Here is a 22,621-nt window from a genome sequence, read left to right as displayed (position 1 = left end):
TTGATAACAGCTATGACAAAGCACAAGCCCTACGGAAGGCATTACTAGAGAGATTCGACGCTGCAGACGACCTACCTGGGAACCCTTTTACTGTTCCTGTAGTGGCAAGGCGTCTAATACCCTGGCAGCAGGCAGTCAGCATAGAAGAAGTACGCCAGGCGACTCTCACAAAGGCCACAACCCCTGGGACTGATGGGATTACTACAAAGGTACTACAATGTACCTGGGGCTTGATAGCTGTACCTATACAGCAGCTCTTTCAGGCCTGCGTTCAAACGGGCTACTTCCCTAGGACCTTCCGAAAAGCAGAGGTTGTTATGATCCAGAAGCCGGGGAAAACAGATTTCTCAAAGACTGGATCCTGGCGCCCAATCTCCCTTCTATCCTGCTTAGGTAAAGGTCTAGAGCGGCTGATAGCAAAGAGGATGGCATACCTCACTATCTTAGAAGGAGTTGCTAGCCCACAGCAGATTGGGGCACTTCCAGGAAGGGCTGCAGTCGACCTGACAACCTGTCTAACCCATGAGATAGAAAAGGCTCTAGACTCAGGGCTCACTGCGACTCTAGCAACAATGGACGTCAAGGGGGCATTCCATTCCGTTCTACGAAATCGACTTCTTATTAGGATACGACAGCAGGGCTGGCCTGATCAGGCTGATCTTTACCTTCACCTCCAGCCGAACTGCTCGAGTCAGGCTAGAAGATACTACTACAGAGGACTTCCCCCTATCCTGTGGGCTACCACAAGGCTCTCCGCTATCACCTATTCTCTTTCTGCTCTATATAGCAGATATCCTAGCCGACGACCAGAAACTACGGTTTGGTTACGCAGACGATATAGCCCTGCTGGCCTCCAGCCCATCTCTAAAAGATAATGCTGTAGCCCTTGGCCAGGAGATTACTCAGATCCTCAACTGGGGCACTGATAATAAGGTTGCGTTTGACCCAGACAAATGCGAGGCAATCCATTTTAGCAGGAAACATAACCAGGAAAAAGACGTACCAGACATACAAGCAAGAGACCTAACTATTAAGGCTTCAACTAAGCCTATACGATGGTTAGGGGTCTGGTTTGATAAGAAACTCACCTTCCGACACCACGTTGAAGTAAAGGCAGCAGCAGCAAAAAAGGTGGCCAAGTTCCTACAGCACCTATAAGTTCCTACAGCACCTATCAAACACAAAAGGGGGGCTCCCAGCTGCTGCGGCACGTCAAGCTGTTATTGCCTGTGTCCTCCCAACAGCCCTATATGGAGCTGAGACCTGGTATGCAGGCTTAAATAGATCAGCCTGGAACAGCAGCACCACTACTGATAGCAGCAGGGCCACTAACCAGGCAGCTACTGTCAGTACGGGGCAGAAGGGCCTAGCCAGGAGAGTGGGAAAAGTTATAACAGCAGCAGCGAGGGCTATCCTACCTGTCTGGAGGACCACACCAACCAGCAGCCTCATCCGAGACGCTGGCCTGCCTACAGCAACAGTAGCCCTCGAAGGGGCACGCCTACGTTTCGCTACACGCCTACAGAGGGTTGACCAACAACACCCCCTAGTCTTAAGGCTCCCCCCGCAAGGGCAGCGGCAAACAAGGCTGCAAAGAACAGCAGCCCTCTTACCTAAGTGCCCAAGGCCTTTACTCCTACAGCCACAGTACCACCCAGGTCCACGGGATCCTACAGCTGGACAAAGTAAAGAGAAGGCAGCAAAAGCGTTCCAGGCCTGGCTTAAGACCGTGCCAGGTAGTCACACGATCATCTACTCAGACGGCTCTAAAGCCCCTAATAGGGCCACGGGATTCGGCTTTGTTATCTACCGTAACAATAAACGCATAGCTCAAGGCTGCGGCCGCCTCAGTCTTGCGGAAGTGTTCGATGGCGAGGCGGAGGGGGCGAGGGCAGGGCTCCGACGAGCTCTCCTTACCTCCCAAGGCCAGCCTATACATATCTGTATTGATAACACTAGTGTCATCCAGGGGATACGCGGCGATATCCCAGACTCCTCACAAGCTGCCTTCCTAGAGATCCAGGCAGCAGCCAGGATATATAACATACAAACCCACTGGTCCCCAGGGCACCAAGGGATAAAGGGGAACGAAGAGGCAGACAGCCTAGCTAAGGAGGGTACAACACTGCCAGTCCCTAGAGGCCTACTAGCTACGCTTTCAGGGATCAAACGACTTGCTCAAGTGCGCAAACAGCACCAATATAGGAAATGGTGGAGACAAGAGGCAACCCCCCGCTATACCCAACTAGGGCTCAAGGCCACCCTTGCTTGCCCTCCTGAACTTGGCCTCCCTAGGGCGGCCCTTCATCACCTCCTCGCGGCGCGGTCAGGCCACGGGGACTTTGAACAGTATCACCAGCGCTTTAACCATACAGAAGCACTGCTAACCTGCTCCTGTGGAGAGGTTAAGGAGACAGACCATCTAGTCTACTGCCGAAAGACCCTACTGAGGAGGCAACAGTGGCCCACCCTCTACCCCTACAGCCGCCAGGAGCCCGTAGGACCTATAGGGTCCCTCGATCGCTACTTCAAGGGGCTAATCACTGACTCTGAAGGCTTTCAGGCCTTCCTCTGCGTGACAGACTTCTTCCAGAAGATCTGCCCGCGGTACTAGGAGATAGGCCATAACCTATCCTCCAAACGACAAACTACCTCTATTAGGAAACCAGATGGTTATAACGGACCTAGGGCACCAGTGGGAACTAGGGATGGATAGAACACATAGTAGCTCACGAGCAAGACTTGGAGGACGCCAGGATACGGCGTGTACTGTATAGTATATAGCTGGAGCCTACGACCCTCCACGCCACATACCCTTCGGGAGGTCTGCCGCAAGGGCGACTGCGCCTTTGCCGCCATAGCGTTAAATATAAAACAAGATAAACAAACAATATAGGATTGTCAAGACATGTCGCCTACTTGGTATAACAACATTCTTCGCTTCACAAGCTGTCTAAAGAATATACAAACAGAGGGTCTACACTCATCAACTAAGGAAGGCTTGTTGTTCGGGAAACATTGGCCAGAAGCAGACTAGGAATATTCCCATTCCCAACTCCAAGTCGTTTTGGTGCTTTGAAAGAGCTGAGACATAGTAGTGGCTAAAAACACTACTGGCAGCCAGGGCAGATGGCCTCGACGTACTCGAGGTACTCCTTGGCATAGTCCACGTTGCTCTTGGCAGCAGAGCAAGCCCGCTTCTCGATTTGGAAGAGGTCTCTAGCGGAACGTCTGCGCTTGCAAGAAGAGAACTGCGACCAAGGGGCTTCACTCCAGGCGGGGTGGTTGGGAGGGAAGGCGGCGAGCTTGTACTGCGATCCGCCGGTGCCCATGTTGCTGTAAATGTTGCCCTCGTAAAAGGGGTTCAGCTGCTCCTTGCCCTTGACGCCGCCGCTGATGGGGGTCCAGCCGATGATCTGGTTTTCCTTGATGCCGCCAAGGGCGGCGAACTCTTCCTCGTCCGGGAACGGGTTGTACTTTTTGAGGGTGCCCTGGCAGTCAATCATGTTGGGGGCTGAGTGGATGCGGTAGACGAAGCCGTTACCGCTCAGGTAGCGGTTGACCCAGGTCTCGGCCAGGTCGCGGTCCGAGGTCGTGGAGACGTAGCCGTCATCGTCCTTGCTGAAGCCTGTGCTGGCTCCGTTGACGTGGTTCCACAGGCTGGTGTCTGGCGCGGCAACGCCAAAGTTGGATTGGCCCTTGGGCAAAAAGCCCTTGCTGGCCTGGATGGTAGCGTAGGGTCTCGAATCTGCGCGATAGAGATCGAGACCATTGCAGAGGAAGGCCCAGAAAACAATGAGCGTGAGCCCAAGCACGAGGGGTTGCTGTCTAGCCATTGTTGGATGATAAAGAGAGACTGTTCAAAAGAATGTGAAAGGTTTGTCAAATGATTGTGTAGTAAGAAAGTGTAAGATCTGAAGCCTTGTTGTGTGTTGAGTCCATTTTGAGAAATACTGCGGATTTTGACTGGGTTATATCATGATTCTTGATCTTTTGAGCAGGGAGTTCTTTTGGAAGAACACCGTAGACACAGTCCGTGGATTCCGATCTTTCCGCAAAGCATTCAATCACGTTCTACTCTGCGTGACACTTACATGATGACTTCAACTTTCGATAGTCATGTCGAGGCGAGTCTAGTACGGATTTAGGCGCATGAAAAAAACAAATAGATTGATTGTATTCAAAGAAGTTGCGGTTCTTACAAGCTTTCGTATCCATACGAATATCCTTACCATTTTGCCAAGACTAGACTAGTTGGTCGTTCGTTAATACTTTGAACTCGAAGACAATGGAATCCGAAACCGACGGAGCTGGGTAAGGTCTTCGACGGAGTCGGAGTAATTTGTAAACCGTCATTGTAAAGGCCGACAAAATTGGAGAACAAAGTAACTCGACTGCGATGGCTAGACTCTAGTTGAGAGAGAAAAGCATCAATAAAGAACAAATTCCTTCTAGACCAGGACCTCCCAGAGCTGTGACAGGCTAACCTTGACTAATTGGCCATCATTTTCTGTTCGTGGTATATTGCCAAGACCCCGCTATTTCATCTGATATTGCATAGCCCTCCGACGAAGCCCGGACGGCCGGGACAAGAGACTCAAGAGCAAATAAAGTTTAAGGCTACGCGTGTCTGTCCATCCCAGATGGAGTCTTAAAATACCCAACCAATAATCAAGACTCTCCTTGAGCCTCTAAGGTTGGGATCGTTGTTTTACAAAGACGCTGTATGCATCGAGCCGAACAGCGGACAAAAATTGGGACTGGTAGATACTTATCCATCTATCTGTATAATATCCCCATTTCAAATAGACCCAAACTTACTAGTCACGACATCGACTTATCAGGCAACTCCATTGCACATCCCCAATCTCTTCAAACCCACCAACTTCCCGAACGCATCCGGCGCATCCCATCTCTCTCTCAACTCGACCTTTTTGACAATCACACCATCAACATGGGCAACTCCTCAACTTCCGTTTCTCCTATTCCACCCAGCGAGTCATCATCCAAACGCGTCACCGGCTCCAACTGGGGCGACCTCCATCCCATCGGCAATCCCGCCACAGCGGCCTGGAACCTCTGCATCTCGAGCACAGACGCCGCCAAGCTCCTGTTTGGCTACCAGCCAACGTCGATGGAAGATCGCTGGATGTGTCGTTCGGACGGACCAGACGTGCAGGGCGTCTTGGTGGTCCATGTGTACCGGAGTTGGACCGGCCACGAGCAGTTTCAAATCAGGGCATCAACCCGAGCAGTTTTGGATGGGCCCGGGCCCGCGGCCGCGGCGGAGAAGGGGGAGGGGGCTGACGTCGGGGCGGACATTACGGAGATTATGTGGGATCAGGGTAGCGGTCCCGTGCAGGTTGGGGAGGAGGAGGCCAAAGACTTGGTGATTATGGTTTTCAGAAGGGTCATGGGGTGTAAACTTGAGCAGGCGCCTTAGATGGCGCATGAGTATCGTCACTGTATTGAGTAACGGGTATCTGTTTTCGCAACTGTGCTATGAATCAGGGGGTCTCCTTCACGTACAATTATTCTAATCACTTTTCGTCCCCTATTGTTGGTATCCCTATCACAGGGAAATTGGTTCGAACCGTAGAGTCCTGGGGGTGACGAAGTATCAATATCTCTGTATCGATTGATACTGCGTAAGGAGTAGAAGGGAGATTTTAACCGGAGGTTAGGTGGGTAGTTGAGGTCTAAGTGTACCCCCTCGAGGTGGCCCATGCTCTGACCCTACTCGCGGTCGAATTGGACTTCCAATCCGACACTGACTATCTCTCTCTTTTACGTCTAACTGGTACGGTTAGAAGGATAATTCGAACGCTGTAAAGTCATGTATAATATGTGGAAGAACAGTACTGTCTAATATGCCCCTTTCTCCTCCTTCCGAGGTCCCTTTTATATAACCTATCCCTCTATTCATACCGTAGCCTTCCCTTTATTAATAAAGTATTCTAACCCCTAGTTAGGGCTTGCTTTAGTAAAGGCGTCGGCAAGGTTATCGTCGCCATTAATCTAATAAATCTCTATTATCTCATATCGTTCGTATAATTACTGTAAGGCCATGATATTGATCATAAGCCTCTTCTCCTTAGTAGTACCCAACTTGACGAGGTATTTGTATAGCGAATATGAGTCTGTATAAACTATTGTAGGTATTATGGGTAAGTCTAGTCAATCGGTGATCCTCTTTAGCATCGTTAAGATTACGTAAGCAAGGTCGATGCTATTGACCATACCGTATACTTTCGACGCAAGGACGCTTCTGGTGACTCGCTTGCTCTTCGTTGATAAGTAATAGATCACATTGCCGTAGATAGAGAAACTATCCTCTATCATGGTCTCGTTAGCCAGTATAATGATATAACCTAGTTAGGAAGTCAGATCCGCATTATTTACGAATAACCCGTTAACGAAGATATATAGCCGGGTTAATATTAATTCCAGGGGATAGTAGGTTAATCCCTTATCGAGGTAGTTAGCTTACTAGTTAAGCCTCTTATTAAGGGCCGTAATATCCTCATTTATTAGATCCGTTACTTATACTATCCTAGCGTAGTTAAAAGTAGCTTCTAATTAATAAATATTAATAATATAGGCGCCGTATACGAGCTCTATATAATATTATTATCGATCCTTTAATACCGGTTTTATAAGGATAATCTTTTCCTTTTACTCTTTTTATTAGAAGACGATATTACCCCCGTTAAGAGTGAGGATACCACTATTAAATGCCAGTAGGTAGTTAGTTATAAGGACCTCCTTAGGCTTGGCCGTGAACTTTGCCTTCTAGAACTTATTATCTTTCTTTTTTATAAAGTCGACGTTAGAGTGTTACGCCCGCCGCAACTTGTCACTGTGGGCGCGTAGCTATATATGCAGAACAAGGGACAATGATGACCGGAGTCATCATTATCGAAGCTTTTGCTTTGTGCCACAGTTGGTTGCCTTGTCCAGCTCGTAACATAGAGAGTCCTGGGGTATTGTCTATCTATATGCTAACTATGTTAAAGGGCCCGTCTGCGTGTTTAGAGATGAGTAGGCACGGGTTATATGTGGATGTAATTATCGATAGTTGGACGATGTGGAAGTCGTGATAGGTTGCCTATTAATAAGTGCCCGATTCCGCAAGACCGTATAATGGCTTAAGCACTTGGATAATCGTGACTTCTAGGTACTTAGTGGCTATTTCTTTTAGTAAGTGGGTAATGATCTTTCTCATAAGCCTGGTTACTAATTAGGTATACGTTTGCATAATATCTCGGCTCCATATATAGAATCCCATTTATATAAGTGATATTATCTGTGCTATTATAAGGCGTTGGCTATATTGTTAAATAGTGGGCGACTGTATAAGTAGTCCCTCTTTTTTAACATCGCCGTATTCTTAAATTATATGTCGTGATTTCTTGTATAGGGTTAGTGTTCCTTTTCCCTTAATCTCACGGACTATTTGTAATTTAAAAATATAGAGATCTACGTGCTTATCTAGGTTATATAAAACGAATCAGTAGACCCCTTTATTATTGTTACGAGCAGGACAAGGCAACCAACTGTGGCACAAAGCAAAAGCTTCGATAATAATGACTCCGCATCATTTTCTCTTGTTCTGCATTATATAGCTACGCCATGACGGGACCAATTGTGACATTTCCTATCAGCACACTTGGTGCTACGGTCACGTGATAAGCGTGGCCTCTGTACTTAAGACAGTCTGACCGTAACCCTCCACATAAGGGGGTCAACCTTGAAGATACACATCACCCATCACCTACCATTGACGTTCACTTGCTCTTTCGCTTTGCTCTTCTGCGCGTGCTTCAATCGCTTTGCTCATTTCGCACTCTCTACAGAGGCCACGCTTATCACGTGACCGTAGCACCAAGTGTGCTGATAGGAAATGTCACAATTGGTCCCGTCATGGCGTAGCTATATAATGCAGAACAAGAGAAAATGATGCGGAGTCATTATTATCGAAGCTTTTGCTTTGTGCCACAGTTGGTTGCCTTGTCCAGCTCGTAACATAATACTCCTCCGCCTTACCTATAAGTATAATTATAATAGCTGAGTAATATTAGTATTTCTTAATTCCTACCTTCTCATAATAGTTATAAAATATAGTTAAGGTCTCTTATAGGACCTCGTACTTCCCCCCTATATACTTTTCTTTTTTAGGAATATTTTAATAAGGTCCGTTAATTACTTCGGGCTTATAAGGGTCTGGTATTGCTCCTAATATAATTTGTATAATATCAAGTTAAATTATTAGCTATATATAATTAAACGCGTTTCTATTCGTACATCGCCGCTTTGGCTCATGATATATAATCTCGACGGTAAGCTCGGGCTCGTAATTGCAATTAAAGGAACCGGCGTCTAACGGACCGCCGGTCAGGCTATGCTTGAAGCAATCCTTCCTTCTATAATTTTAAAGAGGAATTCCGGTTTCTTTACTCATTAGCTGAAGTTATTATATCGGTATAATACACGGTCTATATATAGTTAGGTCTATAGGGTGAACTCCGTAGCTGCTACCGTTGCCGTAAGAGTCTTATACGGTGCCCGAGCCGGCGTTTGGTCCGGCAGCACGCCTTGATAATAGAGGAAGTAAATGACTTCCTTGATGATTTTTGATCTGGCGCTTGCGAACTACTCGTCTGGCTAATCGCCGAGGTCATCGTTGACCTAGTAGAAGAGGGATTGCCCTTCGAGGCCTTGCTTGGCGTATACTTTCATTAAGAATATAAGGGCGGCATCAATCTGTTCGCTGTCCAGCATGTCCGATAGATTGAATGTCTATTCTCCCTAATACGCATCGTTAATACTCAGCTACTTCAGGGGTATAGGTACCCTATCTATTGCCCTTCGAGCTGATTCGCTCATAGCCGTGCCCTGGCTATTGCTCGTACTTATGGCAGCCGGCGTATTTGACCTCGGTGGGCTCAAGCTCGAGCCCCTCATTGGTTGTAGCATCAGGAGATTATCGTTACTAGCTTGGGTTGACGGGGTCTGGCTCGATCCCGCCCCTTCTTATTAACGGGCGCTAGATCTCGTTATTATTCCTGGCCTTATTACCGTGGGTTCCTCGGGCTTAGCCGCTATCTTGGTCTTCTTTTTACACTATCTATCTCGGTTTTTTATACTTTGTTAGAGTAGTGTTGGTTCACGGGGTCGTATACGACAAATAGTGGTAGCAATTATCACTCGTCTGTTGGTGATCCTATTGCTTGTTCTTCTTGTTTTTTTCTATCTTACATTGTAGGCAGGAGTCGGTCGAAGTAGGTAGTGACGGCCTGGGTGGTTGTCCCACCTTTATCCGGCCGTGATGACTAAGCCAGTTGTCTCACTTCGCCCAGGGCAGGTGCCAGCCAGCCCATGGTACCTGCCTATTACTCCTTATCAGCCTTTGCTGTTCCAACAAGTAGATTATAGGTAGCCTAACGACGTCTCAATCACGTGGCGTTTCTCCCTAAATAGACACCCGGGAGGCATATATACATTAGACAAATTACCGCTAGTCAGTGATCTACTTCTAATCGATTAGAATGAAAAACAATAAAAAAAAATCCTTTATACGTTATAGTTCGTATTTTACGATTTTCTTGGTAATCGGCAATTCGGTATTATCAAAGGTAAGGTCGTCGGATAATTATCAAGATCCGTGGTGCTAATCAGGGCTTATCTGTAATCCAGAGGCATACTTAAGATCTACGCTTCAGTCTACTTAAAGGATCTCCTTTCTTCCTCGGTCGCGTAGTGCCCTTTTATATTTAGGTCGAAGGGCTCGTACTTTATACGTCGGAAGGTATAGTCGGTGTATTATCGCGCGGGCATAAGTTACGGGCTACGGAAAATAGATATAATTGTCGCGCAGGCTAGCCGTGGTTGGTATACTTGACAGACTCAAATTTACGGTCTTGCTACGAGGAAGTCGGTATAAGAAAAGGGTCCTTGGTCGGTCGTCGGACGCTCGAGGCATCTGGCCGGTTGACCGTCGAAGGCGTTACTGACGTGATAGATGCCTACCTCTCGTGAGTAGTCAAGGAGCCACGATTCCTCTATCCCGTCCAGTATTAGAGGGTCGTTTCTTGGTGTCTCCTCTCGTAAAGTAAAGTTAACACGATTCCTCTATCTCGTCCGGTATTAAAGGGTCATCTCTTCTGTTTTACAAGATACCTTACTGATCTACGATAGTAGAATTTAACTATTAATCAATATTAGTATCCCTATCACAGGGAAGTTAGTTCGAAACGTAGGGTCCTGGGGGTAACGAAGTATCAGTATCTCTATATCGATTAATTCTACGTAAGGAGTAGAAGGGAGATTTCAACCGGAGGTTGGGTGGGTAGTCGAGGTCTAAGTGTACCCCCTCGAGGTGGTCCATGCTCTTGCCCTTATCCGCGGTCGAATTAGACTTCCAATCCGACACCTATCGTGCACCCTCACTGCCCTATGGATCCAGGCACGTTCCAATGCCGTTACGTACTACATAGCTAAAAGTCCGTCTCCCGTCCGTGAGTGGGGTAAAAGCCCGATCCCGCGGTATGCTTCCCGCGGACTTTAATTCTGCGGAATCTATTTTGCGGGCGAGGTTACCTTATGCGATCCCACCGGCAGTTCAGTAAACTTCTCAACGCACATACTAGTACACTACAATTAATTTGACTTTTGCGCCTCTCAAGGCTCCCCAAGACTTGCTTGAATCGACAAAGACGATGGAAATATCCAAACAACAGTTTACTTTTCCTCTTTTGATTGAGGCAGTGACCAAATGACTTGGGAGTCGGAGTCCTCGGTCTAGATCATAATCTCACTCAATTTAAAACAGTGTGTTATTTTGGGGACAACGTCGGATTCACAAATGACTTACACGCTATGATGCCGTGATGCCAAGATGGATAATCTAGATGCCTTCATTTCATGGATATAAGTATTGACAAGATCACCGCCGTAACTCGATCCAAAAGCTCTTCATCACACAGCTCACACAGCACACACTGCATCTTCCAGTCTCTCACTATCACAGTCACTATTTCACCATCACTTTCTTTCACGGTCTCTGCCACCTCTTCCAATCACTCATATCCCAATCAACACTCTCACTCCAAGTCCTTCAACCCAACACCGCAAAGGTAAGACAACACCCACTCCCAACCACCCAAGCCCCTTCAGACACAAAAAAACTAACCACACCATCCCGCCCCTTCCACAGATGCAATTCTCCACCCTCTTCCCCACCATCCTCCTCGGCGCCTCCTTCGTCGCCACAGACTACTGCACCCAGGGCCTCGACCCGGGGACCCGCAAGGCCGACACGGGCTTCCTCTTCGAGAGCATCGACAAAGCAGACTGGAAGTGGCAGTCCCGCGACCTCCAGGTCGTCACCACCGTCAACCAGACATGCCAGGTCCACCAGGGCGGCGGCGGCGGCGCCTTCGCCGCCACCATCTGCATTGACTTTGACGGCAACTACGCCTGCTGGGTCACCCCCGCCGAGAACCAGGTCTGCGATCTCGTCTTTGAGCAGAACGAGGCGCCCATTAATGTCTGCAAGAGCATCAAGAATATGTGGGGATGGGTTGCTTAGACAGTTTGATTGTAAGGATCATTCCTTGTCCTACTTGAAGTTCCAGTTGTGACAACATTGCTAACGCATTCTAGTTTTTCTGTCCAAAGTACGACACAGCGAAATTGGGACGAATTTTGTCTTTTTTTGGGATGATAGGAAGCAAGTTAGTTCAACAGTCTGCTGAAGGCTCTGCAGAAGACTTTGGCCTAGGACTGATGTGTAACCTAGAATCCTGGAAGGGAGCAGCTGTTTGTTTACTGTATTCCATACTTTTTAGAGTGAGAGCGGTAGAAGGAAAAAGTGAATCTATCCGAAACTACATCATAACTGTCGGATTGGAAGCCCAATTCGACCGTGAGTAAGGGTAGAGCAGGGGCCACCTCGAGAGGGTACAATTACACCTCGACGGTCCACCCAACTTCCGGTTGGAATCTCCCTTCTACTCCTTACGCAGAATTAATTGATATAGAGATACTGATACTTCGTTACCCCCAGGACCCTACGGTTCGAACCAACTTCCTTGTGATAGGGATACCAACAATAACTTTGTCTATCCAAATCCAGCCCAGAACCTTCAAACGATGAGACTCCAAAGCCGACTCTGTGATAGATCCGAGTTAAAAGCGAGAAATCCGGCTTTACGCGTATTCCACCAATAGCTACCACTTCCCTGGAAAGCTTGTTTCCTTTTAGAAGGGGTTTCTCAAAGGGGGTTGACAGATTGGATTGAACGGGCTGATGCGGGTCTCCAATTTAAGCCGGGGACCCCGGAAGACATGTCGTCGGCATTGAGCCCCACGGCGTTTTTTTTTCGCCGAAAAACTGCCCCCAAATCTCTCTCACACTCTCCACATTCGGCCCAACCGTGCGTCCGTTCTTCCGCAACCTGCGCGCGCGGTTCGATCCTCTGACACCCTGTCCGCAACCACATCAGCTCGCTAAAATAGACACGCCAAGATGGAACCGTAGACGTACCAACATCTTCAGCATTACCCTCATCTAGCCGAATTCCGTGCACCCCTCTGTTCTAGCTCAGAGAATCGCCAGCAACCATGGCCGTAAAAGCTCTCATCTCAACCCTTGAAGATCAAATTCTCGATCCCGAAGAGGGTAAGTCATCCTACTACCCAACCAAAAGACTTCGTAACCCAGCAAAACGACTTACACGGGAACTCTTCAACGTGCCGAACAGAAACATTCTTCCTCTTCTCCCACAACATCCCGTCCTCGAATCTGGGCTTCATCGACCCAAAAGCCACTGAACTCTCCTTGACGCTGGCGGGCAGAGACTTCACGGTCCACCAGTCCCCCACGGTCCTCTCATCGACCCGCGCAGGGGGCACGACCGGGGCCGGTCAGAATTTCTACATTTCTCCATGGATCTAGATTGATTCTCACAGACGTCTCATTTCACACTTCACAACCCTATTTCGTGTCCCCCGTTTATTCATCAAAGTCCCGCTCGTCATTAAAGTCAAAACTTATTCGCAACCTCACATCACTCCTATTACTCACCTCGTCTCTATCACTCATCACTCAAACCATCTCTCCATCACCTCTCATCTCTCAGCCTTCAACACAGTAAACCTCAATCCCCTTAAACCCCGCAAACCGTAACTAAAGGCCTAAAAAAAACAGTCCTCTGGAAAATAACACCCCTCTTCGCAACCTACCTCTCATCTCCAACCTCCCCCTTCTCACCACTCTTCACACCAACCTCGACAATCCTCGAACTAGGCTGCGGCATCTCCCCCCTAACAGCCCTCCTCCTCGCCCCGCGCATCGCCCGCTACATCCTAACAGACCAGCCCTACGTCGCGCGCATGATCCACCAGAACCTCGAAGCGAATCCCCTTCCCAAGTCCTCGTCTTCTTCTTCAACCTCACGCCGTTCACGTAAAACAGCAAGCTCAACAACAACTACTACCTCTTCCTCATCATCAACAACACTAGGAACAATCTCCTTCCACCCCCTAGACTGGGAAACCGACACCCCAGACTCATCCCTCACCGGCGTCCCGCCCACCACCGCCCGCTCCTTCGACGCAGTCATCTGCTGCGACTGCATCTACAACGAAGCCCTCGTCGAGCCCCTCGTCTCCACCACCGCCGACCTCGCTCGTCTCCGGCTCCGCGCTCAGAAACAAGACCGCGAAGAAGACGAGGCCGACAACAACAACAACGTCTCCTCCTCTTCAACGACGACGGCGGACCGGTCCGAGCCGTGCGTCTGCATCGTGGCGCAGCAGCTCCGCAGCCCCGACGTCTTTCAGGAATGGATCGGCGCGTTCCATCGCGACTTTCGCACCTGGCGCGTGCCGGATGCGTTGCTGCCGGAGGGGTTGAGGATCGAGTCTGGGTTTGTGGTGCATGTTGGGATCTTGAGGGAGGCTGGGTGGGATTTCTAGATATTGTTAGTGCTTGGAATCCAGGTCATACTATCAGCATCGTTACAACGTCTATCGATGAATACACAAAGCCAACACGATTTCACGGTATCCATTGAAGATACACAAAAGTCAAGAGCAGTCATGAGATTTGAAAATGTTGTGTTGCGAAAGCTCCGTTAATGTGACGAACTGCGCATCTAATTTATCGAAAACTTTTTTTCCAATGGCTTTTGATATGAGAGAAAAAAGCCACTTGTAAACCAAATCCATCCCTTATTCTTTGAATAATTCCCAATATCGCCGCCAGTGTGATGAGAAATGTCATCTCTGGACAAGGTGAACATGTCCCCGCAAAAAAGCCGTAACCCAGATTCGTATCGTAGACACGTTACATGATTTAAACTCCCTAGTTTTTGAAAAAAAAAAAAAGCCAATCCAATCTTTTGTGGTTTTATTTGCCTCTTTTTTTTTTCTTTTTTTCCCCCGTGTCCGAGCACCTTACCACTCAAGAGGCTCCTTCTTGGTCTCGCCCCGGTTCGTCTTGGGGACGGGGACGGCCTTGGCGAGAAGACGACCGGTCTTGGGATCCCTCTTGAGGTAGTTTGTGCCGTCGAGCCAGGGGGTGAGCTGGGACATGCGGCGCTCGTAGTCGGCAATCTTGTCGTTCTGCTGCATGGTCAGGCCGATATCGTCGAGACCGTTGATGAGGCAGTGTTTCCGGAACTCCTCGACGTCAAAGGAAGCGAGGGTGTTGCCGTCGGCGTCCTTGATGAGCTGGTTGGGCAGGTCGATCTCGACCTCGCGGCCGGCGCGCGCCTCGTCGGCAATATTTTCGAGCTTCTCCTTGTCGGACATGATGATGGGCAGCATGCCGTTCTTGAAGGTATTGTTGAAGAAGATGTCGGCGTACGAGGGCGCGAGGACGCAGCGGATGCCGAAGTCGTTAAGAGCCCAGGGGGCGTGCTCTCTCGAGGAACCGCAGCCAAAGTTGGGGCCGGTGACGACGAGGATCCTGGAGCCGCGGTAGGGGTCCTTGTTGAGGACGAAGTTGGGGTTCTCGGAGCCATCCTCGTTGAAGCGGAGGGCGTAGAAGAGGGCACTGCCGAGACCGGTGCGCTTGATGGTCTTGAGGAACTGCTTGGGGATGATGGCGTCTGTGTCGACGTTGGACATCTCCAGGGGGGCGGCGATACCCTTGAGGTTGGTGAACTTGGGAAGACCCGTGGAGCTACCGGCCGAGATGGTGTTGGTGTGGGGTTCGTTGTCCTCGGGCTGGTCGGCAATGGCCTCCTTCTCAGAGTCGCTCTCCTCGACCCGCTCGTCGACCTGGGGTTCGCTGTCGGGGGTGATGGTAGCCTGGAGCTTAGGGCTGGTCTGGTATCCCTCCAACTTTCTGACATCAGCCAGCTTGCCGACAATACCGGCAGCAGCAGCCATGACGGGGGACATGAGATGAGTGCGGGAACCGGCACCCTGGCGACCCTCAAAGTTTCTGTTGCTGGTGGACGCGCATCTCTCCTTGGCGGCAAGGATATCGGGGTTCATGCCCAAGCACATACTGCAACCAGCCTCACGCCACTCGAAGCCAGCGGCCTCGAAGATCTTGTCCAAGCCCTCGGCCTCGGCCTGGGTCTTGACGAGACCAGAGCCGGGGACGACCATGGCGCGCTTGATGTTCGCCGCAATCTTCTTGCCCTTGACGATGTGGGCCGCGGCGCGCAAGTCCTCGATACGGGAATTTGTGCAGGATCCAATAAAGACCTTGTCGACGGGAATGTCCTCCATGGGGGTTCCGGGGGTCAGGCCCATATACTCGAGCATTCTGCGGCCGGCGGCCTTCTTGTTCTCGGTGGAGAAGGTCTCGGGGTCGGGGACGACGCCGGTGATGGGAATGACGTCTTCGGGACTCGTGCCCCAAGTGATGGTAGGGATGATGTCCTTGCCGTCAATGAAGACGTCAATGTCGTACTTTGCGTCGGCGTCGGATTGGAGAGACTTCCAGTACTTGACGGCCTTGTGCCACTCGTCCGAGTTGTACTTGGGCGCCAGGGGGCGGTTCTTCAGGTACTCAAAGGTGATATCGTCGGGAGCGACCATGCCGGCTCTCGCACCGCCCTCGATGGACATGTTGCAGATGGACATGCGGGCCTCAATGCTGAGGCTGCGGATGACGGAACCGCAGAACTCGATAACGGCACCGGTACCGCCAGCCGTTCCGATCTTGCCAATGGCGTGCAAGACAACATCCTTTGAGCTGACGCCGGGGGCCAGCTCTCCGTCGACCTGTATCCGCATGTTCTTGCTCCTCTTGGTGATCAAGCACTGGGTCGCAAGGACATGCTCTACCTCACTGGTACCGATTCCGAAAGCCAGGGCACCGAAAGCGCCGTGGGTCGAGGTGTGACTGTCACCGCAGACGACGGTGGTGCCGGGGAGGGTGAAGCCCTGCTCGGGGCCGATAACGTGGACGATACCCTGGCGCTTGTCGCCGAGGCCAAAGTATGTGAGGCCGAAGTCCTTGACATTCTCCTCGAGGGTCATGCACTGGACTCTGGAGTCATCCTCGGCGATGAAGGAGCCGATGTCCTTCATGCCTTTCCGCGATGAAGTGGGAACATTCTGACCAGCCACATGTTAGCGATTGTACCACCACCGCTGAACTGAGATTGGGCGAGAGCGATGCTTTTCGCATGCGCACGCACGTGTGGGAAATGGGAGAAAAAGAAGACTTACGTGATCGGTGGTCGCGAGGGTGCAGTCCGGTCGGCGGACCTTGCGGCCTGCATTCTTCAGACCCTCAAATGCTTGCTGCAGCCCTTTGTTAGCGAGGTGTCATGGTGGGGTCGATCAACCGACGTCATTCGAGCCGGAGTGCGAAGGCGGCGGTGGCAGCGGATAGCGAAGGGGGACGAGGGGGGGGGGGGGGGAACAGGAGCAAGCGTCAAACGTACAGGAGAGGTGACCTCATGCACGAGATGTCTGTCTGCATTGCGTCTCATTGTCAGCGAATGAATTCTTTCCCGTTTCCCGCGTAGGATCAAGATCAGATCGTAGGAGTGGTAGGTAGCATGACGCAGGACTTACCAATGTACAGCAGGATCGTGCCGTCCAACTTCTCGTCTACGACGTGGGCCTGGAGGACCTTGTCGTAGAGAGTCTGCGGGGTGCCTTCGGCAACGGGCATTTTGTGCAACTCGGGGAGACGGGGAGAAGGTTCAAAAGCTCAAGTCGGCCTCAATTGTAGGGACCTGTTTGAATGTGCGAGGGAGGAGGTTCCCAAGCTTCCTTATCAAAATCAAGCTGGTGTGAGAGCAGTCGATGGGTGTGACTCTGTTTGTATGCAATTGGGAGTCTAGAGTAGTGGATGACGGAGAGGGAGGGTTTGGTGAGAGGTGATGGGAAGTGTTCGTGGGATGAGAGGCGTTTGGGGAAAGGGAAGAAGAAAAGGAAAAAAGGGTTACAAAACGTAGAAAAATCCTGAGTCGGAGGGAAGGTGTGGCCAGGGGTGTGGGGGAAGAGCAGCTCAATATGTATCTGCCGGACCGGGGGGCCTTCGTCCCTCTGTGTGTCTGAGGTAGGTGCTTGCTTTGCTTAGAGTTGGGACACCTGAATCAAATTACTCGGTAAAGAGATACATAGAGTCAGAGAGAGAGAGAGAGAGAGAAAAAAGAACAAGGTACGAAATCGGAGCGAGAAAGAGGTGCGACTTGCAAGGGCGACAAGGAAGAGAAGCACGTACGCCCGCCCGCCCCTCTTGCAAAAGTGCCCGCAAACCGCAGGTACCTCGAACCCTTTCTTCCCACTACGCAATGCAGAAAATACACCCGAAATTGACCTAGCTAGCTGCTACGTCTCTACCTGGGGCCAAACGAAACAATCAACTGTGACCACCTACCTTAGTACCTGGTGTGCTGGTGATGCTTTGGGACGAAAAGTTCCCAAGTGTGTCCGATGATCGGAGGTGCCAGCTCCAGCCAGCAGTGGGTCCGGTCGACGGAAGACCTGTGAACGCGGGGTACAGCGCCCTGATTTGCAAATGACGCCCGCGGATTGGCCCGCCGCCGCAAGGTGCCCTGGCCCGGGGGTCCCGCATCCCACTCTGAGCGCCCTGAGAAGGTTGAGAACCTTCCAAATGCTGCCATGAACTCGGGCCATTTTATGTATCCGGACAAGACCTCTCAACACACGCCACATTATCACAGCCATCTTCCAAGTCCCGTCTCCATCTCTACAGTCTTGGATGTTTGGCGAGACGGGCAAAACTGGACACGTCAAAAAGGGGAGCCACATATCCACCATGAGGTACTCCGTAGACCACATCAAAGTGTGACTCTTTTGATGCTTGAAAAAAAAAAAAAATCATCTCTCCCAGTCTCGGAGAGGATACCGTTAATACGACGGCACTTGACATCTCCACCGCTTGACTACACGTCCCGCACGTGAGACGCAAAGAGCCCGCAATCTGACGAGTAATATGGGCTTTCAATGGGCTCAGCGCCGCCCAAAACAGCAACCCGTTGAATTCTCATGTGTCCGACTTGTACTCTATGCCACGCTGGGCCCAGTCACCGTCTCCGTTTTGTTCCGCCGTTTGCCGTTGCTGACTTTTTTCTTGTCTCTGGCCCTTATTTTGCTGTGACTCTCAAACCGACTATTTGCTGGCTCTAGCTAGTTAGTGGTATCACATCTGTACTTCGTACACGAATAGTAGCACTCAATCCCAAGACCTCCGAGAAAAGGAGTACGTGCCACATTACGGAATCACGGAGTGTCGCCCGTCCATCCAAGCAAAAGTGGCAGTGAACCAACAATCCCTGAATCCCATCCTGGAGCTGGATGCAACATCCGCCCGCCGAGGCTTACTCGATGATGACGCTGCAGAACTGCGCGATAACATGATAGGGCCTCGATCGCCCGCCGCTGCTGTCGCAAAACGCAATGTCCAGGTCCGGCATGAGGCAATGGCAGCTTCACCGCATCGGCCGGTCCTCTCACGGTCATCCCAACAAGCGCTCCAAGCTAATCCGGAGAACATCTACCCTCCCCAATAACGTCTACCCGTATCCGTACCCGAGCCCGAGGTGCCGACTTCATTATGCATTTCAAAAGCATACCCGGGCTGCTCGTTCTGTGGTGCAACTCTGTTTGATTAATGAGAATAGCCATACCGGCATATCAATACTTGGTGTCAACTCGTCAACAACCCGGCCACCTGCCATTGCCAACCTCGTCCAAGCACTCGAGAAGCAAGGTAGGTAATCAAGTCTCAAGACTCAACAGTGTTGATCTCCTTCAAGCTGCATGCTTGGCCTACCACTACCCCACACAAGCTCAAACAGCGCCCGTTCGACTCGTATCATGTGCATTTGACACTGCGCTTTCGGCCTCCGTCTTATCAAACATTGCTTTCCCCCAACCCAGCCGATGTACGGAGTATGGCCGTCGTAGCGCCTCACCCAGCCGACCTGGTCCCTACAGCGCCGATCGGCGGTTGGTCGGGCTCCAACGCCAAGCTTTCCTCCACAACCTCCCTTTTTCGTCACCACCGGCTGTCAGGAACCGAGAATCGCAATCAAACCCCCCAGCAGGCCTTGCACCATCTGGATCACCCACGCAATTCCCTGCGCGATCCGGACCGCTGCCGCCAATAAGACGAATCCGCTGCTCAGCGCAACGAGAAACATCCCAACGTCCGTCCAAGTTGACTCGTTGACATCAAGTCGCTTTCTGACAGGCGATGTCGGGTCAAAGCAAGGTGATACGGCTCTCCAATACCATCGAGCCAAGCTCCCCGCAATCTGCTTGCCGTCGGTGGCGCACTTTAGCACACGCTTATTCAACACGTCTCTTCTCAAACGACCTCCGGTGTCGCCGCCTTCGGAGTCGCTGTTCACCAGGGTCGTTGACGTGCTGCAGCCAGCTTTCAACTTGGCTTGACTGGCTGCTGACAATTCCTTGCTCTCCGTTGGTGTATTCTGCGGGTTGCCGTTTCTCCCATTCATGACGCAAAACGCCTTCAAACTCTTGTGGCTGTTGTCCGCCTCTATAACGTTGGCCACGGTGTTGTTTGACTTGGACGGGCTCTTGTTCGAGAACCTCATGATCTTGAACTTGTTCCGCAATCTCCTACTCGGAACAGAGTCGGGAGGAGGCTTCCTGAGACTCACAGGCAGCGTTCTGGGCGTTCCGCTGGCTTGGAGGCTCTGTTTCCGAGTTTCCGCCGTCCTTTTGCCCGAATTGGTCACTGCGGCCCGCGCCGCCCCCGTCGATGCGATCTTGCTTTGGCCCTGCTGCGTGGCTTGCTCCAACACGGCTAGGGGTGATGTAGACGTGGACATGTGTGATGTGACAGGGTCCTCGGCTTGGCTCTCCTGCTTGTCGCTGTCTGCCAAATTTTTCGCAGAGTATTTCCCGACCTCCTCCTGGATCGCATCGTTTTGATGCTGGAGGGTCAGCGTTTGGCTTGCTTTTGGTGCCAAAGCCTGGGTCCTTATTTTGACAGTTCTCAGATGCCGCACTTTTTCGGTCGATATGTCTTCTGTTGATGTTGACATCTGTTCGCCGCATCGTCGACTCACGCGTCGATTCTGCAACATGCTCCAGCTTTCGCTGAATTTGCTCTCGGGTTGCTTTTGGCATAGGTTCGACTGTGAAAGACCTTGGCCGCAGCCAATAGTGGTGGTGATGGGTGTGGTAGCAGCTTTTATCTTGAGAGCCTCCGTCTTTCCTACTTCTCGCTGATGTATCACGTCCTCGTGGATCTCCATCCTTTCTGGAGTTATTGCTCGGCCCTCGAAGGTGAGACTTTCCAGGATTGACGGCTTTTGGGTCACCCTGCAAAGGCTGTCCTGCAGCGCGTGGATATGCTCTCGAGTCAACGGGTTCTCTTGGAGCGGGCTTTCCAGATCGTTCTGGGATGTCAACGATGACTCGAATGGGGATATGCTCGCTGTGATTGGTAGGCCATGAGTCTTGGCTGCCTGCTGGTCCTTGAGCTCGTGAGTTTCCCCGGTCAATGAACGGCAAGCCACTACTAGTGGCGCTACTGCCAATTCCTCTTCGCTGTCCAGGGCTTCCGTATCTCGGATCAGTGGGATAAGTTGTCTTGCCTCCCAGTGGTTTAGTGTTGTCTCCTGCTGGTATTCCAGTGCTGGACGTTGGTATGTTTCCCGCAGGATATGACCTCTCGAGATGTTTGTAGGCGTCAGGCTTGCGCTTGCTGGTACTGTTCTCGAACGACGGATGAGGATTTTGTCTGGAGTTGGACACAGGTTTCTTGAGGATTCCTTGCTGTGGTATCCCATCGGATCCTGATCGTCTGCTTTCCGCAGAGGCATCGGGTTGAAAACGGCCCGGAGAGCTTGCCGGCCTCCCGGCTCTGTCTCTGGGCACCGCTGGCCTAAAAAAGACACCGTCTTTTGAGGCCCTGGCGGTAAGGGGGGCAAGTCCTTTTCCGTAATTTTGCCCTTTCGACTCTGACTGGTGACTGCTTCTTGGGGACCGAAGTGATTTGGCCGGCTTTTCTCACTGGTGCCGTGAGGCGAGTTCAAGTTCCCAAACGGGAGGGGCATCTGTGCAGGTCCTCGGTCTCCGCCCAAAGTGCGGCCGTTTCTCCCGAATTCCTGGGCCGTGGTGGATGCCAAAGATGATCGCCTACTTTGGGGGGTTCGTATCACAGTGTCAGATGAATCAGCATCGTTTTCTTCCGAGATGATATGTTTGGGCAGATGAGATTTGGGATCAGTATGGCCCATTCCCAAACGATGAGGGCCTGGTTGCTCGGGCAGATTTCGGGCGTCTTTCGCTTCAGAACCTGACTTATTGGTTAGTACACGAGCCCAATGTAGACGCAAGCTAGCTTACCGCGCGTGGATATGCTCTTGGTTGACTGCGCAATCGGGCTAAGGATCGGCTCTTTGGCAGAAGACCACTGCTGTCTATGGCGTTGCCACTGAACCTTGCGCTGTGCTTGTCGTATGGCCTCCTTTTCCCGATCTTTCCGGGCAAATCTTTGCTCTTCTCGCTGCTGGAGCTTCTTGGTCACCTCTTCTGTTAACAGTTTGGCCCCTCGGCGCGTACGTCGAGACTCCGACTTGTGTCTAGTTTCCAGCTTTTGGTCGAGAGTCAAGGAAGCGGAGCTGAAGCTGGTCGTAGATGGTGTCTCAACGTCTAACTCTCCGGTGACTGGGTTGATTCCTGCGACACCAAGATAGTCTCCGCTCTTCTTCAAGGCTCTGCGCTCCCGGTGAATCAGTCGACGTTCTTCCAGTGTACGCTCTTCTCTTGAAGATATAGTTGCTGGTGTATGGGCGATCGTGTTGGCTCTCCGGAGAAGATGCTCAGGTTCAGATGATCGAGCTTTCCGAGAACGGCCCAGTTCCTTGGCCGTGTTCCAGCGAGTGATACGGTCAGAGCTCCGACCTACTCGAGGAGGACTTGTTGGAGAGTGTCTAGATCTCGAACGGGGTTTCTCGGCGGTTTCCTAGTACCCTTGATTCCGATGGGTGCTACCCTTCTCAGCCCGGCGGCTTGGAAAGACGGCCCTTAAACGCGCGCTTAGAGTTGACCTCCGGCCAAACCCTTCGGACACTTGTTGTCCAGGACGTCTAGATAAGACTCGAAACGATGGTGCATCGGGCGGTCGACCGGTGGCTGGGGC

The 22,621-nt window shown here is 51.1% G+C and overlaps 6 protein-coding genes across 6 annotated transcripts; 3 read left to right on the top strand and 3 right to left on the bottom strand.

The window, feature by feature from the left end:
• Positions 1-3,239: 3,239 nt before the first annotated feature.
• BDP81DRAFT_286892 (uncharacterized protein) lies at positions 3,240-3,761 on the bottom strand (the record flags this gene model as incomplete). Its single annotated transcript, XM_060583035.1, has 1 exon — positions 3,240-3,761. A coding segment is annotated over one exon (522 nt), but the record flags the coding sequence as incomplete, so codon positions are not given.
• Positions 3,762-4,954: 1,193 nt separating this feature from the next.
• On the top strand, positions 4,955-5,443 carry BDP81DRAFT_395577 (uncharacterized protein; the record flags this gene model as incomplete). The annotated part of the gene is made up of 1 exon (XM_060588080.1): positions 4,955-5,443. One exon carries the CDS (start codon positions 4,955-4,957, stop codon positions 5,441-5,443), a length of 489 nt encoding a protein of 162 aa, XP_060443715.1.
• A 5,772-nt stretch (positions 5,444-11,215) lies between these two features.
• Positions 11,216-11,590, top strand: BDP81DRAFT_395576 (uncharacterized protein; the record flags this gene model as incomplete). Its single annotated transcript, XM_060588079.1, has 1 exon — positions 11,216-11,590. One exon carries the CDS (start codon positions 11,216-11,218, stop codon positions 11,588-11,590), a length of 375 nt encoding a protein of 124 aa, XP_060443714.1.
• A 920-nt stretch (positions 11,591-12,510) lies between these two features.
• On the top strand, positions 12,511-14,149 carry BDP81DRAFT_377053 (uncharacterized protein). Its single transcript, XM_060586770.1, has 3 exons — positions 12,511-12,682; positions 12,765-12,926; positions 13,211-14,149. The coding sequence occupies exons 1-3, from the start codon at positions 12,625-12,627 to the stop codon at positions 13,978-13,980; spliced, it is 990 nt and encodes a 329-aa protein (XP_060443713.1). The 5' UTR covers positions 12,511-12,624; the 3' UTR covers positions 13,981-14,149.
• BDP81DRAFT_482179 (3-isopropylmalate dehydratase) lies at positions 14,093-17,604 on the bottom strand. Its single transcript, XM_060594991.1, has 4 exons — positions 17,047-17,604; positions 16,914-16,945; positions 16,696-16,770; positions 14,093-16,581 (listed from the first exon to the last, which is right to left on the bottom strand). Exons 1-4 carry the CDS (start codon positions 17,144-17,146, stop codon positions 14,461-14,463), a joined length of 2,328 nt encoding a protein of 775 aa, XP_060443712.1. The 5' UTR covers positions 17,147-17,604; the 3' UTR covers positions 14,093-14,460.
• A 1,910-nt stretch (positions 17,605-19,514) lies between these two features.
• BDP81DRAFT_323185 (uncharacterized protein) lies at positions 19,515-20,516 on the bottom strand (the record flags this gene model as incomplete). The annotated part of the gene is made up of 2 exons (XM_060584774.1): positions 19,515-20,066; positions 20,130-20,516. 2 exons carry the CDS (start codon positions 20,514-20,516, stop codon positions 19,515-19,517), a joined length of 939 nt encoding a protein of 312 aa, XP_060443711.1.
• Between the last annotated feature and the right edge of the window lie 2,105 nt (positions 20,517-22,621).

Source organism: Colletotrichum phormii, assembly GCF_030913505.1.
Source record: "Colletotrichum phormii strain CBS 102054 chromosome Unknown BDP81scaffold_13, whole genome shotgun sequence".
Taxonomy (NCBI): Eukaryota; Fungi; Ascomycota; class Sordariomycetes; order Glomerellales; family Glomerellaceae; genus Colletotrichum; species Colletotrichum phormii.
This window is presented reverse-complemented; position numbering and strand designations above follow the sequence as displayed.